A 12,925-nucleotide genomic window follows, 5' to 3' on the forward strand; every position below is an offset into this window, starting at 1 on the left:
TATTGTTTCAATTTCCTTTTTTTGCTGTGAAATGCTTCATAAGTGACTTAACCTGTTCTATCCTGGTCTTTCTGAGAACACATTAGGCATATAATTTGGCTTGCTATGCAGATGTAGGACTATCTCAATAATAAACTGCTGCTTATAAGTTTTTTAGCACTCTATGATGTATACTTCATAAATATATTAGCTCATTAAATCCACACCAGTACTCTTATGAAGGTTGTGGTAGTATCAATTATAGATAATTTCTAACTTTGTTTTTTAAAGTCATTATTTTTATTGATTTAAAATAAAAATCAGCAGCGGTTCTCAACCTGTGGGTCGCGACACACAGGTTGAGAACCGCTAGCAGGGTTGCCTAAGACCATTGGAAAACACAGATATTTACATTACGATTCATAACAGTAGCAAAATTATAGTTATGAAGTAGCAACGAAAATAATTTTATGGTTGGGGGTCACCACAACATGAGGAACTGTATTAAAGGGTCACGGCATTAGAAAGGTAGAGAACCACTGAGCAATTTCTAACTTCTTTAAGCCTCACTGTCCTTAAGCAACACCCAAGGTTATTTGGGGAGCTGGGACCTGGCCTGAAGTCTGACTCCAGAGTTGGGTTCTTAACCACTGCACTGTACACCAGGTTTTCAATGTATTGTTCATGTAAGAAGCTTTAAGAGAGATAAATTGAGCTTCTTTTTCTTTTTAAAAATTTTTAAAATTTTGCTTCTGAAAAGACTCCTTTAAAATACTGTATTTATTATTATTTTGGTTCCTAACAAGCATTTATAAGTCTTTGCTGTCTTATCTAATGACATGTAGTTTTTTTGCATTATAAAATTATCTTAAGATTTTGTGTAGAGCATGTGCTATTTTTACTGTTGAAACCTTTTAATTGCAACCTTATGTATGTTTTTGACCTTCAAATCTATTGAATGTTTTAAAAATTGGGTTTACTTTTCCTTTCTTGAAATTTTTTTTGTTAATCCTTACCCAAGGATACTTTTTTTGTATTGATTTTTAGAGAGAGTGGAAGGGATGGGGAGAGAGAAACATCGATGTGAGAGAGACACAATTGATTGGTTGCCTCCTGCACCCATCCTGACTGGGGCTGGGATTGAGCCTGCAACTGAGGTACATGCCCTTGACTGGAATAATCAAACCTGCCACCCTTCAGTCCGGGGCCGACACTCCAACTACTGAGCCAAACTGGCTAGGGCTTCCTCTTTTGAATTTTTAAGGAATTGAGTATCTATTAGATTGTGAGTGTTAATGTGCTTTATTTTGGGAAAGATCACAACTTCCTGAAAGGCTGATATACTTGTGGGTACTTGGGTGGGGAGTGTCATCCTTTGACACAGTCTGGTTGACTGCTGGCACAGGAGGACCAGTATGACCATTTGGATGCTGCTGATGTGATGAAGGTGGAAAAAAGCACAAATGACGCCATGGAGTGGATGAATAAGAAACTGAATCTGCAGAACAAGCAGAGTCTGACTATGGATCCAGTTGTCAAGGCAAAAGACATTGAAGCTAAAATTAAGGTATTTTATGGCTTTAAATTTTAAATAGTCTTTTCTTGTCAGCCTCGTTATTTTTATTTTTGGTTAATCCTCACCTGAGGATATTTTTTTCCATTGCCTTTTCAGGAAGAATGAAAAGGAGGGAGGGAGGGCGAGAGAGACAGAGGAGCAAGAGAAACATCGATGTGAGAGAGACACATCCATTGGTTGCCTCCTGTACCATGGCCATCCCCGTGACTGGGAATTGAACCTGAGACCCTTTGGTACATGGGCTGACACTAACCATTGAGTCACGCCAGCCAGGGCCTCGCTATTTATTGATAGTCCTTAGAGAGGGACATTTAGGAAAAAACTTCATTATTGGATCTTAGCTTCTGATTTGGGGATTGAGTGGAGGAGGGTGGACTTGGATTTCATGTGCATGTATAAAATTTATTATTTTATAAGGAACCACAATTTTCTATCATTCTAGGAGCTGATGAGTATCTGTAGCCCTATAATTTCAAAGCCCAAACCCAAAGTGGAACCTCCAAAAGAGGAGCAAAAAAATGCAGAGCAGAACGGACCAGTAGAGGGACAAGGAGACAGCCCAGGCCCTCAGGCTGCTGAGCAGGGCACAGACACAGCTGTGCCTTCGGATTCAGACAAGAAGCTTCCCGAAATGGACATTGATTGATTCCAACAATTGTTTATATTAAAACAGACTATTATAAAGCTTTAAGTTGTCAGCTTTGTTCTAAATATCAACTAGAGCAATCCAATACTGGACATTTCTTAGTCAGTTTTTAGGGGATTTCAGGGGAAGGGATATTGGTAGTGTATGGAGCATTTTGACTTCTAAATAGTTACATACAGAAATTAAGTGCATTGTTATCTTTTTCATAATGGTACTATTTAGAAACCCCATTTAGGCTTACCGAGCTTATGCCTCACTCCCTTTATGTTTAAATCATGCTTATACAAAGATACGTTTTGGGAAGTTGAGCTATAGCAAAAACTATAACCGGCTATCAAGCAGACTTTTCATTAAGACATACATGGCAGGAACCCTAATTGCGCTTCAAAAACCTGTGGTGGAGATTGCCACAAGGTCTCCCTACCTGGTGTGGGGATGGGGGTGGGGCTAGAGCATGGCATGGCATGGATTAACATAGAATAACAGGTATGCTCTGAGTTTCCCGATTCTGCTTCACTTCAACTCCCACCCTTTTCATAGTCCCTGCCCCCAATAAAGGAGCTCCCATTACAAATGCCATGTGCTGCTCTTGGGAAAACAGACCCCTTTACCTGGAGCAAGTTAACTGAGGATTTTAGACCTGAAAGCCCTTAGAAATTATGTTCCTGAAGTATTTCACTTATATCCCAAGCATCAAAGGTCTATAAATAATTTTCTCTTTGGGAGTTTAGAATTGGGTAGATGTATTGTTGGATATAAGCATGATAAATTCACCTGAGTAATTGATTCTTATTAATTATGGTGCAAAGATTTGTATCCTGGCCTCCTTATTCAGCTGAGAGATGTTCTGTAAATTTGAGGTATAGCCTGAAGTTCTAGGACCAGAGTTAAACAAATTTTTAAAAATCTTATTCACAATCACTATGTGTTAATATCTGTCATGAATATGCCAATTTGTACGTTTTAAACAGCTGACAGATCATACAAAAAACTAAGACACACTGGGTTGTACTGTGACTCTGAAATTAGTGTTAAAGAAGTGTGGTGCTTGACCCTAGCAACACCTCATTCTTCCTGTGCAGCCAACGTCAGGCGCACCAAAGCATTTCCTGTGACTGCCCTTTGGGGCATTGTTGATAGGAGTGAGGCACTTGGGGAACTCCCAAGGAAAGCCTGTATTAGAGGCCGGAGCTGGTACCTGCCCTAAAAACCTGTAAGCTTTGTTGGTTACATTTTGGATCATTGTAATAATTGTTACTCTGTATAACAGAGTGTCTCTCTGTTAATTTTGGCCTAATGTTGTTAGAAATATAATCTACCTTGTGTATTTAGAATAAGATTCTGTCCATCTGCGCACTAAAAAATTTTAGGGTGTTAACTTCTCAAGTGCTATAGAGAAACTTTGCTTAGAGAGAAGGGGAGGTGGAAGTGTTTTATGTTGGTGTGTAAGCATGCGTAAGAGCCAGGAATTGGCCCCTTTCTTAGAACATCCTCGACCCATCTCTACCTGTCATGCTTCCAGAGTTCCACCTGGCCTGCTGTGAGGGAGGCCAAAAGCTACTTTTGAGTGCTAGCTGCAGGATTAAGCCAACTCTTTGCAACTGACTCAGTCCTTAATGGCCATTTCTAATTTAAAAAAAAAAAAAAAATTGTGTGTGGGGGAGGGTGTGGGTGTCAGGATAGGAGAAAATTTGAAGTTTAAAGTTGAAACTATAACTAAGATGATGTGGTCTGCTTGCTCTCTGTTTAGACAGGCTTCAAGACCAATTGGATTTACATGGCGGCCAGGCCAGAGAGTGTGATAATTGATGATTTATGTGCAGACAAGCATTTATTCAGGTTGCGTTATCCAAATGGGTATGTTAAAGCTCCAGGTCACGTTCTTACACGAAGAAAAACATTCAGTAAACATGAGACAAGTTTAGGGAAAATTAATAAAAGAAACCTGTCTTACACTTAAAGGAATGGTTTCCTTAATTTCATAATGGAGAGAGAAGAGAGAGTGAGTGTGTGTGTGTGCGCGCACGTGCGTGTTGGTCGTGAAAATCCCTCTTAGCTAATTTGTCAGAGACCTCTAGTCAGAGCAGTTGAGGCACAGCACACTGGGTGGGGAGAAGTGGCTCTTCTGTGTTGAGTCTTGGCCCAGTTCTCTGAAGTAGGAATCCTTCCTTACCTTGTTCCTGTGACTGGGCTTTCTTTTGAGGGTTTTGATAATAGTAGAGGGTGGGTTATGGCCCCATAAAGGTTAGCACCAGCCCTGATGTCTGCCCTTTTAAAGAACAGAGCATGGCTCAGAGAGTGCTAGTAACAGTTACCACCACTGGGTGTATGTGGTATGTGCACATAGAGGCATGTGTGTTGGTGTATATGTGGGGTGGTGAGTGTTGAAGGGATGGAGCCATGAGGAGAGAAACTACGAGGCATGGGGCCTAGATAGGGAAGGGTCCAGCCACTTTACAGTCCTATCCTCTGGTTGTGCTAGGAGGAGCTTACCTGCCAGGGCTGACCAGCAGGGCCTATGCCAGCCACCTTCAGAAATGCATCTGTAGTAAGGTGGGTTTTCTCCTGGGCCTCCTCGGCAGAGGAGTGGGAAGCCTGGGGCCAGCCAGCTAGCCATCATCCAGAGCATAGTCCTACAGGGGTGTTGGGGTTAAAAGGAAAGGAACAGTCCTGTTTACGCAGAAGAGGTGCCAATGTCCCTGGGGAAGAGGGTGTTATAAGCAAAGCTAGGGCTTCGACGGGGCAGCTTCAGCTCAATGTGAACTTTCAGAGCTCACACAGAAGCATTTGGCTTCTTTTGAAATTGATTTCAGAAAGGGAGAGGGGGAGAGAGCGAAACATCAATGACGAGAGTATCATTGATCGGCTGCCTCCTGCACGCTCCACACACGATTGAGCCCACAACCTAGGCATGTGTCCTGACCAGGAATCGAGCCGTGACTTCCGCTCAACCACTGAACCATGCTGGCTGGGCCGACCAGTGGCTTTTGAGAGGCCTTTTAAGCAGCTCAAGTGCTTGTCAGGTAGGGCTGAGAGACTGGGCTTCTGGTATGGTGTTCTGGCATGGCACATTGGGTTATTTAGCTCTTTCAGCCTGAGGGTGACAGTGAGGGAAGTTCATGTGATATGTACAGGATGAGTTGGGCCTGGGGGAAGTTGGAGGTAGTGGGACTTCTAAAATAACTCATGTTTGAGGGGAAGAGCCAAATGAAGAGGGGGAAAGTGGGAAAATTAGAACTCACTTTAAGACAAAGTTATGCTGTTAGAAGTTGGGAAGGGGGTTAACGGTTGTGGGGTAATGACAAGGTAATGCAAGGCAGGGTTCAGGGGCCTGCTGTTTTGCTTATGGCTTTGATAATACCCGAACCATTTTTCTTTAAGCGGCATTAACAGATTCTGTTTTACATGCGAAATGTAGGTTATAAAACAGTATGCACAACTTCCCATGTTTGGAAAGACCAAGAAATATTTGTGTAAAAACCAAAACTGGATAATAGATGTTTCAAAATGAAGTGGTTTTCTCCCAAGGTGGGATTGTGGGTGATTTCTGTTTGTAAATGTTTTGCTTGTTTGTATTTTTTAAGATTCTTCTAATCAGCATTTTGGAATTTTATAATGTTTAAAAATCTAGAATTGTATTTTTAAAAGAGTAGTTCCAGGGTTTCAAACCTGGAACACAAGACGTAACAAACATGTGGAGCTTCAAGTCTGTAGGAGTCACGGAGGTTGGTGGGAGTCTGGGTAGGATGGGGGAAGTCCTCCGAGGTGGATTGTGGAGATCCTGAAGCTACGGGTGAGTGTGAAAGGAAGCTTCAGGGGTCGGGCCATGTGCCTGTGAAGGTGGGTCATTTTTGGATGTGTCAGCAAGAGAAAGTGGAAGCTTTGAAGGAAACAAGCTGCCAGAGGGGAATGACCAGAGGGGAATGCAGGAGGCATGTGAGGGAGGATGGCAGTTTGGGCAGTGAGGTGGCAGTGCCTGCAGGGTTATCCCTTTGGGCGTGCTTTAGAAGGGTGGGAGTAGGGCTTCAGGGATGTGCATGAGGCCCAGGTGGAGAGCACTTACTGAAGGTGTTTGGTCTGGTTGAAAAGAGGAATCCGCTTGGGAGGAAGGAGGTTGGCAGCCTACCCTGGGCCCACTGTCCTGTGTGCACAAGGGGGTAGTTTCCATCGGTTACTAGAGACCATGGCAGTCTTGGAGTTGCCAGTGCATTCCTTTCCTGAGTGTTTCTCCTGCACCTCTGGCTGGGGCAGCCCTGGGACGTGACCCTCAATGCCCTTGTCCACTGTGAGGTGGGGACTGCTACTCGGAGCAGGTGCCATCAGTGTAGAAATGAAGGAGGGGACTTCTGAAGCAGCAGACTGGCAGGCAAGATGGAAAAATGGCCATGTTGAGGAAGGAGCAACACTTTCAGGACAAAGCGGGCAGAACGTTTCTCAGGGATCAGAGAAGGAAAAACCTCAGAGGATGTGAAAAAATTTCAGAATGCTTTCCAGATGTACCCAGTATCCAAGGGAAAGGGCCAGGCTAACCCTGACCTTGTCACTCCAGTTTTGGCACAAGGAGGGAGGGTTTGGTGCAATTTTGTAAGGACAGGGAGAGGAAATATTTACTTCTAAGTTCTCTGTGGGATTCGCCAGATTGAAAGAATATAGAGAGCTGTGTTTGAGGCCTTTTTCATGAGTCACGTCTGGGTTTACATCCTTCAGAGGCCAGGTGGACTGTTAGATTTGGAGTCCTGGGTCAATGAAGGGAAAGAGAACACTTCATATGCTTTTCTTATCACAGGCGAGCAGGTCCTTCCCCACCACGTATATTGTTTGTTTTCTACACGCACTGTAAAATTCAAAGTACCCTGGTCTGCGATTCAGTTAAGACTTGGCTAATGCTTGGGGAAAAGAAAGCTGGAATCACTTGGAAAACCACCTTAATGGCTCAGCTTCTGAGATGTGTGGGATAGGACTCGGGCCTTTCCTGTCACCAATCCTGGCCTTAATCCACTCCAAATCTCGCCTGCCTACATCACAGCTGCCCCCTGCAGCCCGTGTGCAGCACAGAATGCAGGGCAGGTGCTCAGTGAAACATTAGTGCATGTTTTCAGCGAGGAACAGTAGAACCATACTTGAGATTATATCCAACTCCTTTCTGAATAAGGAAAGGGCCACAGCAGGCAAAATTCGCAGAGCAAGCAGATGGCAAAGCCCAGAATCCCGACTCCAGCTGTTCTGAAGAATGTTAACCTGGAAAGTTGTGCGGCTAGAATATGGGGCTTTTGCCCTCCAAACAATCCTCTCTGAATATAGCGAACTCTGGAGTAGCCCCGGCTCCTGGGATCCAGCCTGTCTGACCGCCTTGTGCAAGCGGAGCGGCTGTGTCGAAGCTGCCACCGGAGGGCGGTGTCGCTCTTCTTTGCCTCGGGTCCTACTTGGCAAAGACTTCACTCCAAGATGAGTCCCAGAGTTTGGAGAATACAGATGGCCATCTCTCCTTCAGGGTAGCTAAAAGCAAAAGCAGTGTGGTTTAACAGAGGCCTCACACTAGAGAGCAGAGGTTCTGTTACGGGCTTTTGCTAGGAAACCCCTAGGTCCTTATCACTCCAAGTGTGGCATCATTTATTATAAAAGAATATTGGAGTGACCCCAGTTGTGGCTAAGTACCCAGCCCAGTGCTTCTCACTCTCAGCAGGGGATCTTGCTAAAAGGCAGATTCTGATTCAGTAGGTCAGAGTGGGGCTAGAGGGGTTATAGTTCTAACAAGCTCCGAGGTGATGCTGATCATGGGCCACATTTTGACTTGAAAAAACCTCTAGGAACCCCAGTTTCTTCATCACACCAGTCCTGTCCATCACATGAGCTGATGGCTGTAGAAGACCGACAAGAAGATAAAGGTACTGGAAGCCCCACCAGGAGTATAAGGAACAGCTGGCCCAGGCATAAGTAGTCCCAGGGCTTGGGGGAGCGGGGACTTCCTTTCTTGTCCTTGTCCTGGCAGGAGCCCAGGCTCCTGAAGAACAGTGTTGACGGGCAGCCTAAGGAGCAGAGCACCTCCTGGGGGCCTGGGCACCAGCCCCTGGGCAGGGCTGTGGGGTGGAAGTGCTGCTTCCTGCCCCCGGAGTGACACATGAATCCATCTCACTAGTGCCAGAGGTCCCCATTCCTGTGGACTTGGCTCAGTGCGGCCCCATTAGTAGCCCCAGAAGGGGCTGGCCTCACCTCTGCAGAGGGTGGGAGTCTCCAGCTCTGGGTAGGAGGCCGCTGTGCGTCTGAGTCCTGGGCGTCTGCTGCAGAGGATTAAGACCAGCTTCGGGATGAGCCCCTGGACACCAGTTTAGTCTCCTGGCCTCATGGCAGTGATCCCAGTTCTGGGTGATAGGAAAGACACAAGGTTCCCCGGTGTATGAGGGTCCCCTTCTCCACCCCCATTCCTTCAGAGAAGGCTGCCTGCTGCCATTGCCCAGCCCCGGAGTTCTGTCTTGGCCAGCCTGTTTTCCAGATTTCTGTAATGCCAACTCAGGAGAATGGGGACAAGAGACTGAGCTGAAGTGCAGGGAAGCGAGAGGGACCTTGCTGTGGATCAGCTCCTGAGCTGTCCTTTCAGGTAAAGCAGGGTCTCAACTGTGCCTCTGAACCCCTGGGGGGAGGGCTTGTTAACACAGGTTAAAACCTCAGAGGTTTTGATGCAGGTCTGCAGCGGGTTCGAGATTTGCATTCCTAACGAGTTCCCAGGTGGTGCTGATCTGATGCTTTAGTTCTGGGGGTGAGGATGTGGGTAAAGGGGGAATAAATGAGGCTGGGGATTGATATAATAAACAACTGCTGGTGAAGGTGATTGTGGGGGGTGGGGGAGGTGGAGCGAGAGAGACTGGAGTACATTTGGGGGGAGCAGGAAGAGAGGAAAATGCAAAGTGTTCCTTAAGCAATGCCAAGTCAAGTTCGGAATTTCTGCGTGTCTCTTTGAATACTGCATCCAGTTGACACCAGCCTGGGGGTGATTCAGGCTCCGTGCACCTGCCCTGACGGCGGTCGCTAGTGTGTGCTCTCTTCTCCGGGGGCCCAGCCTTTCGCTCATCTCCAGGTGCGTCCCACGTCCCAGGCCCGCCCACTGTAGGCCAGTCTGTGACTTCTTTCTCTGAGTGTCCTCCTGGCCGGGCTGAGAGCTTCTCTAGGGGAGAAGCATTGGCTGAGTTGAGTTTCTTCTCTAATGGGGCTCACAGCCTCTGGGTATGCACACCCCTCCTCGAACTGGAGCAGAGCTCTGAGGCTTGGAGGGGTCCCAGCAGATCAAGGGAAGGGCCTCTGCTTCCCAGGTGAGACATCGTGGCACGCAATTTCCGTTTAAGTCAGATTCAGATCGTTAGCCGGCTCCACACAGCTTTTAAGGACACTTTAAAAATAAGCCCTGAATTGGAACAAACTCATCAAGCAGCACTATCTTAATGAAATTGCTTCCCGTTAATTTGAGTGTACAAAATAAATGGCTCCCGACAATCTGGTGCTGCTGTGAGGGTGCCCGCCTCCCAGGAATGGGCTGCCTGGAGTGGAGGCCTTCACCTGGGAGCTGTGGCAGCCAGGGGACCTGGTGGTTGCAGCCAGTGGGGAGCCCGGATTCATTTGTTAGCTTGATGTCCGGTCCACAAACTTTCTCTGAGCAACCAGTGGGCTCTGCCTCGGCTGGGGTGCAGCTGTCCACAGGCCCACAGCTGTCTTCACGTAGCTCTTCGTTGAGTGGGTTCTACAGGTGAACAGACAGTCAACAATCAGCCCTGGAGAGAAGCTGTGGAGCAGCCCGAGGGAGTGAGCAGGAGCCCAGAAGCAAAGGATGGTGGGCGGCGGCGCCATAAGCCGGTACAGAGAGGGTTTGGTGAGGGCGCTCAGGAGGAGAGGACAGCGGGACCAAAGGTGTGAGGGGCTGGCCAACAGCTCGGGGTGGAAAGCATGGGGCAGAGAGTGGCCAGGGATCAGGGGCCAGGGGTGAGTGGGTGGTGGCACGTAAAATGCCCACCCCAGCCCCTTTTTGCAGCCATTATTTTATACTAGAGGCTGGGTGCACGAAATTCGTGCATTGGGGGTGGGGGGGTGTGCCCCTCAGCCCAGATGGGGGTGGTGGTGAACAAGGTCGATTATGGGAAAGGCCACATAGACCCCTGGGAGGCTCAGTAAAGGAGGAATCTGGCTGGAGGGAGGAGCAACACATCCTCCCCCTGTGCCTGCAGCTCCAGGACACCTGAGGGGGGGGGGGTGTGTGTGCACCGAGAGAGCTGGCCCCAAGTCTGCTATGCCGGCCCCGGCACCTCTGCGGTGGGTGCTGCCGCCGCCTGAGTGTGGCCTGCTTGAACAGCAGAACAAGAGGTCAGGTAGCTCAGTAGGTGTCGCACAGCTGTGGGGCTGCCTGTGGCTACAAGCCCAGCCTCAGAGCCTGGGCTGAGGCCTGGCACTCCTCGAGGACACACACGACGTGCAGGTAAGTCATCTATACCAGCAACATCCCTTGTAGCTTTCATACCCGTCAGGGGGCCTTGGCTGCGGGAGTGGGAGGCCATGGTACATTGCTAAGTTGGGACACAGCATGCGGGCTGATTCCTCTGTTTGTGGGGAGGGGAGGTCTGCTGAGGAGATGGTGATCCTGAGGTTGGGTCACGTGAAAAAGGAGCGTGGCCAGAGAGCCCAGCTGGGTTTCTGTGGTTACGTGGGGCCCACATGTGCTATGAGTAGAATCAGAGGGGTCTGCTCTTTAGGAAAAACAGTTTCACATGTCGAGGAATAGCATGCGTTCAGCGTGGGCATCCCGGCAGCCACGAGCAGAATAACCCGTTCAGGAAGTGACTTCTCTCCATACCCCCACCTCCTCCAATTCCTGGCCCTCACAGCAGGGGGTTTTGGGGGTCCTCCAGTAAGGGTTGGGGGTTTGCTGGAGGAGAGGCCCTCCTGAGGAGGGAGGTGGTTAGAGGTGACAGTGGGGCCAGGCGGCTGGTCTCTGAGAGCGCCCGCTCAGACGTGCTGCCCACTTCTCGTCCTTGCTCAGCAGGTTCCCTGGTTTCCAACATCCGGCTACAAATGGGCTTTGGCTGAGGTTTCTGTGGAGGGGTCATCTTCTCTAAAGCAAGTTGGAAATCAGGATACACCTGTCCTGGTTGCCAAGGAAACAGGCCGGAGAGCTGGCGTCTGGATCACGGGTTGCCTTCCTAGGAGGAGGGCAGGGCTCCGTGTCTTCTGCTTGGCCTGCTCTCCTCCCAGTGCGCCTGCACGTGCTCTCCATGGCAGTGCTGTCTGTGCAGACGTGGCCGGATGCCCCTCCTCCCTCCCACCTGGGCTCTTGGGGACAAGCTGGGCAGTGTGTCAGGAGCTGGTGTGGAGGCTCTGGTGGTGCCCGCTGCGTGCTGTTCTGGGGCCTTTTCTTCTTATATCCTAGACTGACTTGGTGGTGATTACACTTTCTTTTCGGCAAATTTGGGTTAAAATGGCCCAGTTTGCAACTTGACCCAATACGGGGGCCCCTGGGAACACCTCGCCAGGGCCCTCTCTGGGGCCTGGAGGAAGCGCGTGTTAGGGTGAACCCACTTCTGCCCTGGACCTCAGATGGGCCAAGGGCAAACCGTGCCCCTAAAAGTGCCAAATGCCCTGTTCTCGGCTTCGTTGTTACTAACCCGGTGCCCCGTGGCCGCTGTAACAAAGTACAAAGCCCCTGGGGGTAATGCTGCCTGCCAGTCTGGGTCCTGGGGGCTGGAGTGTGAAATCAAGGTCTGGTCAGCAGGGCTGGCTCCTGAGAGCGGAGGCTGGCTGCTGAGGCCTCTCCCGGCTTCTGGAAGCTGCCTCAGGCACTCCTCCGCTGTAGGCGGCATCCTCCCTGTGTCTTCACACCTGTGTCGTCCCTGTGGGGGTCTGTCTCTGTCCAAATTCCCTCTTTTTATAAGAATACCAGTTATATTGGGTTAGGCCCACCCTAATGAGCTCATTTTACCTTGATTAACCCTATAAAGACCCTATTTCCATCCTGAAGTAGTGGGACGGCAACATATTTTTCTTGAGGGGACACAACTCAGCCATTGCGTACCTTTCCATGTGTGGTGTCCGGGGACCTCCTGGGCACACATGCTCAGAGATGGTGAGCTGGCTGAGGGTTTCTGGGGCTGCCCTGTGAGCAGGCCCAGGCCTGGCCTGTGAGAAAGGGCCTCTGGGTTCGAGCAAAGATGCCCAGATACTTTGTTGAGAATTCTGAGCAGGGGAGCTCCACTTTCCCAGACGCCCTTCTCTGCATCCCCCCTACCGCCACACTCCACTTCCTCTGTGGGCAGTTGTGTGAGAAGGCACGTGAGCGGAACTGGTTGCACTGCTGGCTTCCCGCAGCCCCCACTGTGGGGGGCCCGGGGAAATCCCAGAGCACAGGTAAGACCTCCATGCAAATCACACCGAATGTGCGGGAGCCACCTTGCCCTGGCCCCGTATAAGTGTGCCAGGAGCCAGGCCCATCTGGGTTCTGGGAAGGTGGGAAGGCCTAGGTTTGAACCACAGGGCAGGGGCAGGGGACCCTTACCTGTGCTCCAGGACTGGGCAGTCTGGGGTGGGCCCGGGGGGCCTGTCCCCTGCTGCCAGGTTCCCTAGTTTTGTGCACGTTGTTTCTGGAGTTGCAGAGTAATCACCAGAATATCAACCCCAAGTGTGGCCTTGGCTTCAGAAACCTGCGACAAAAGGCAACAGCTGAATTTCAGAGGTAGATCTCGCGGCATTTA

At 49.3% G+C, this 12,925-nt stretch overlaps 1 protein-coding gene across 1 annotated transcript in view; it reads left to right on the top strand.

Moving 5' to 3' along the window:
* HSPA4 (heat shock protein family A (Hsp70) member 4) overlaps nt 1–2,242 on the top strand; it is a 43,054-nt gene extending 40,812 nt beyond the window's left edge. Inside the window, exons 18-19 of the mRNA XM_008142350.3 lie at nt 1,385–1,546; nt 1,998–2,242. Of these exons, the coding sequence (XP_008140572.1) occupies nt 1,385–1,546; nt 1,998–2,201 (366 nt within the window). The 3' untranslated portion in view covers nt 2,202–2,242. The remainder of the gene's footprint in view (nt 1–1,384; nt 1,547–1,997) is intronic.
* Nucleotides 2,243–12,925: the final 10,683 nt, after the last annotated feature.

Source organism: Eptesicus fuscus, chromosome 6 (genome assembly GCF_027574615.1).
Source record: "Eptesicus fuscus isolate TK198812 chromosome 6, DD_ASM_mEF_20220401, whole genome shotgun sequence".
NCBI classification, from domain to species: domain Eukaryota; kingdom Metazoa; phylum Chordata; class Mammalia; order Chiroptera; family Vespertilionidae; genus Eptesicus; species Eptesicus fuscus.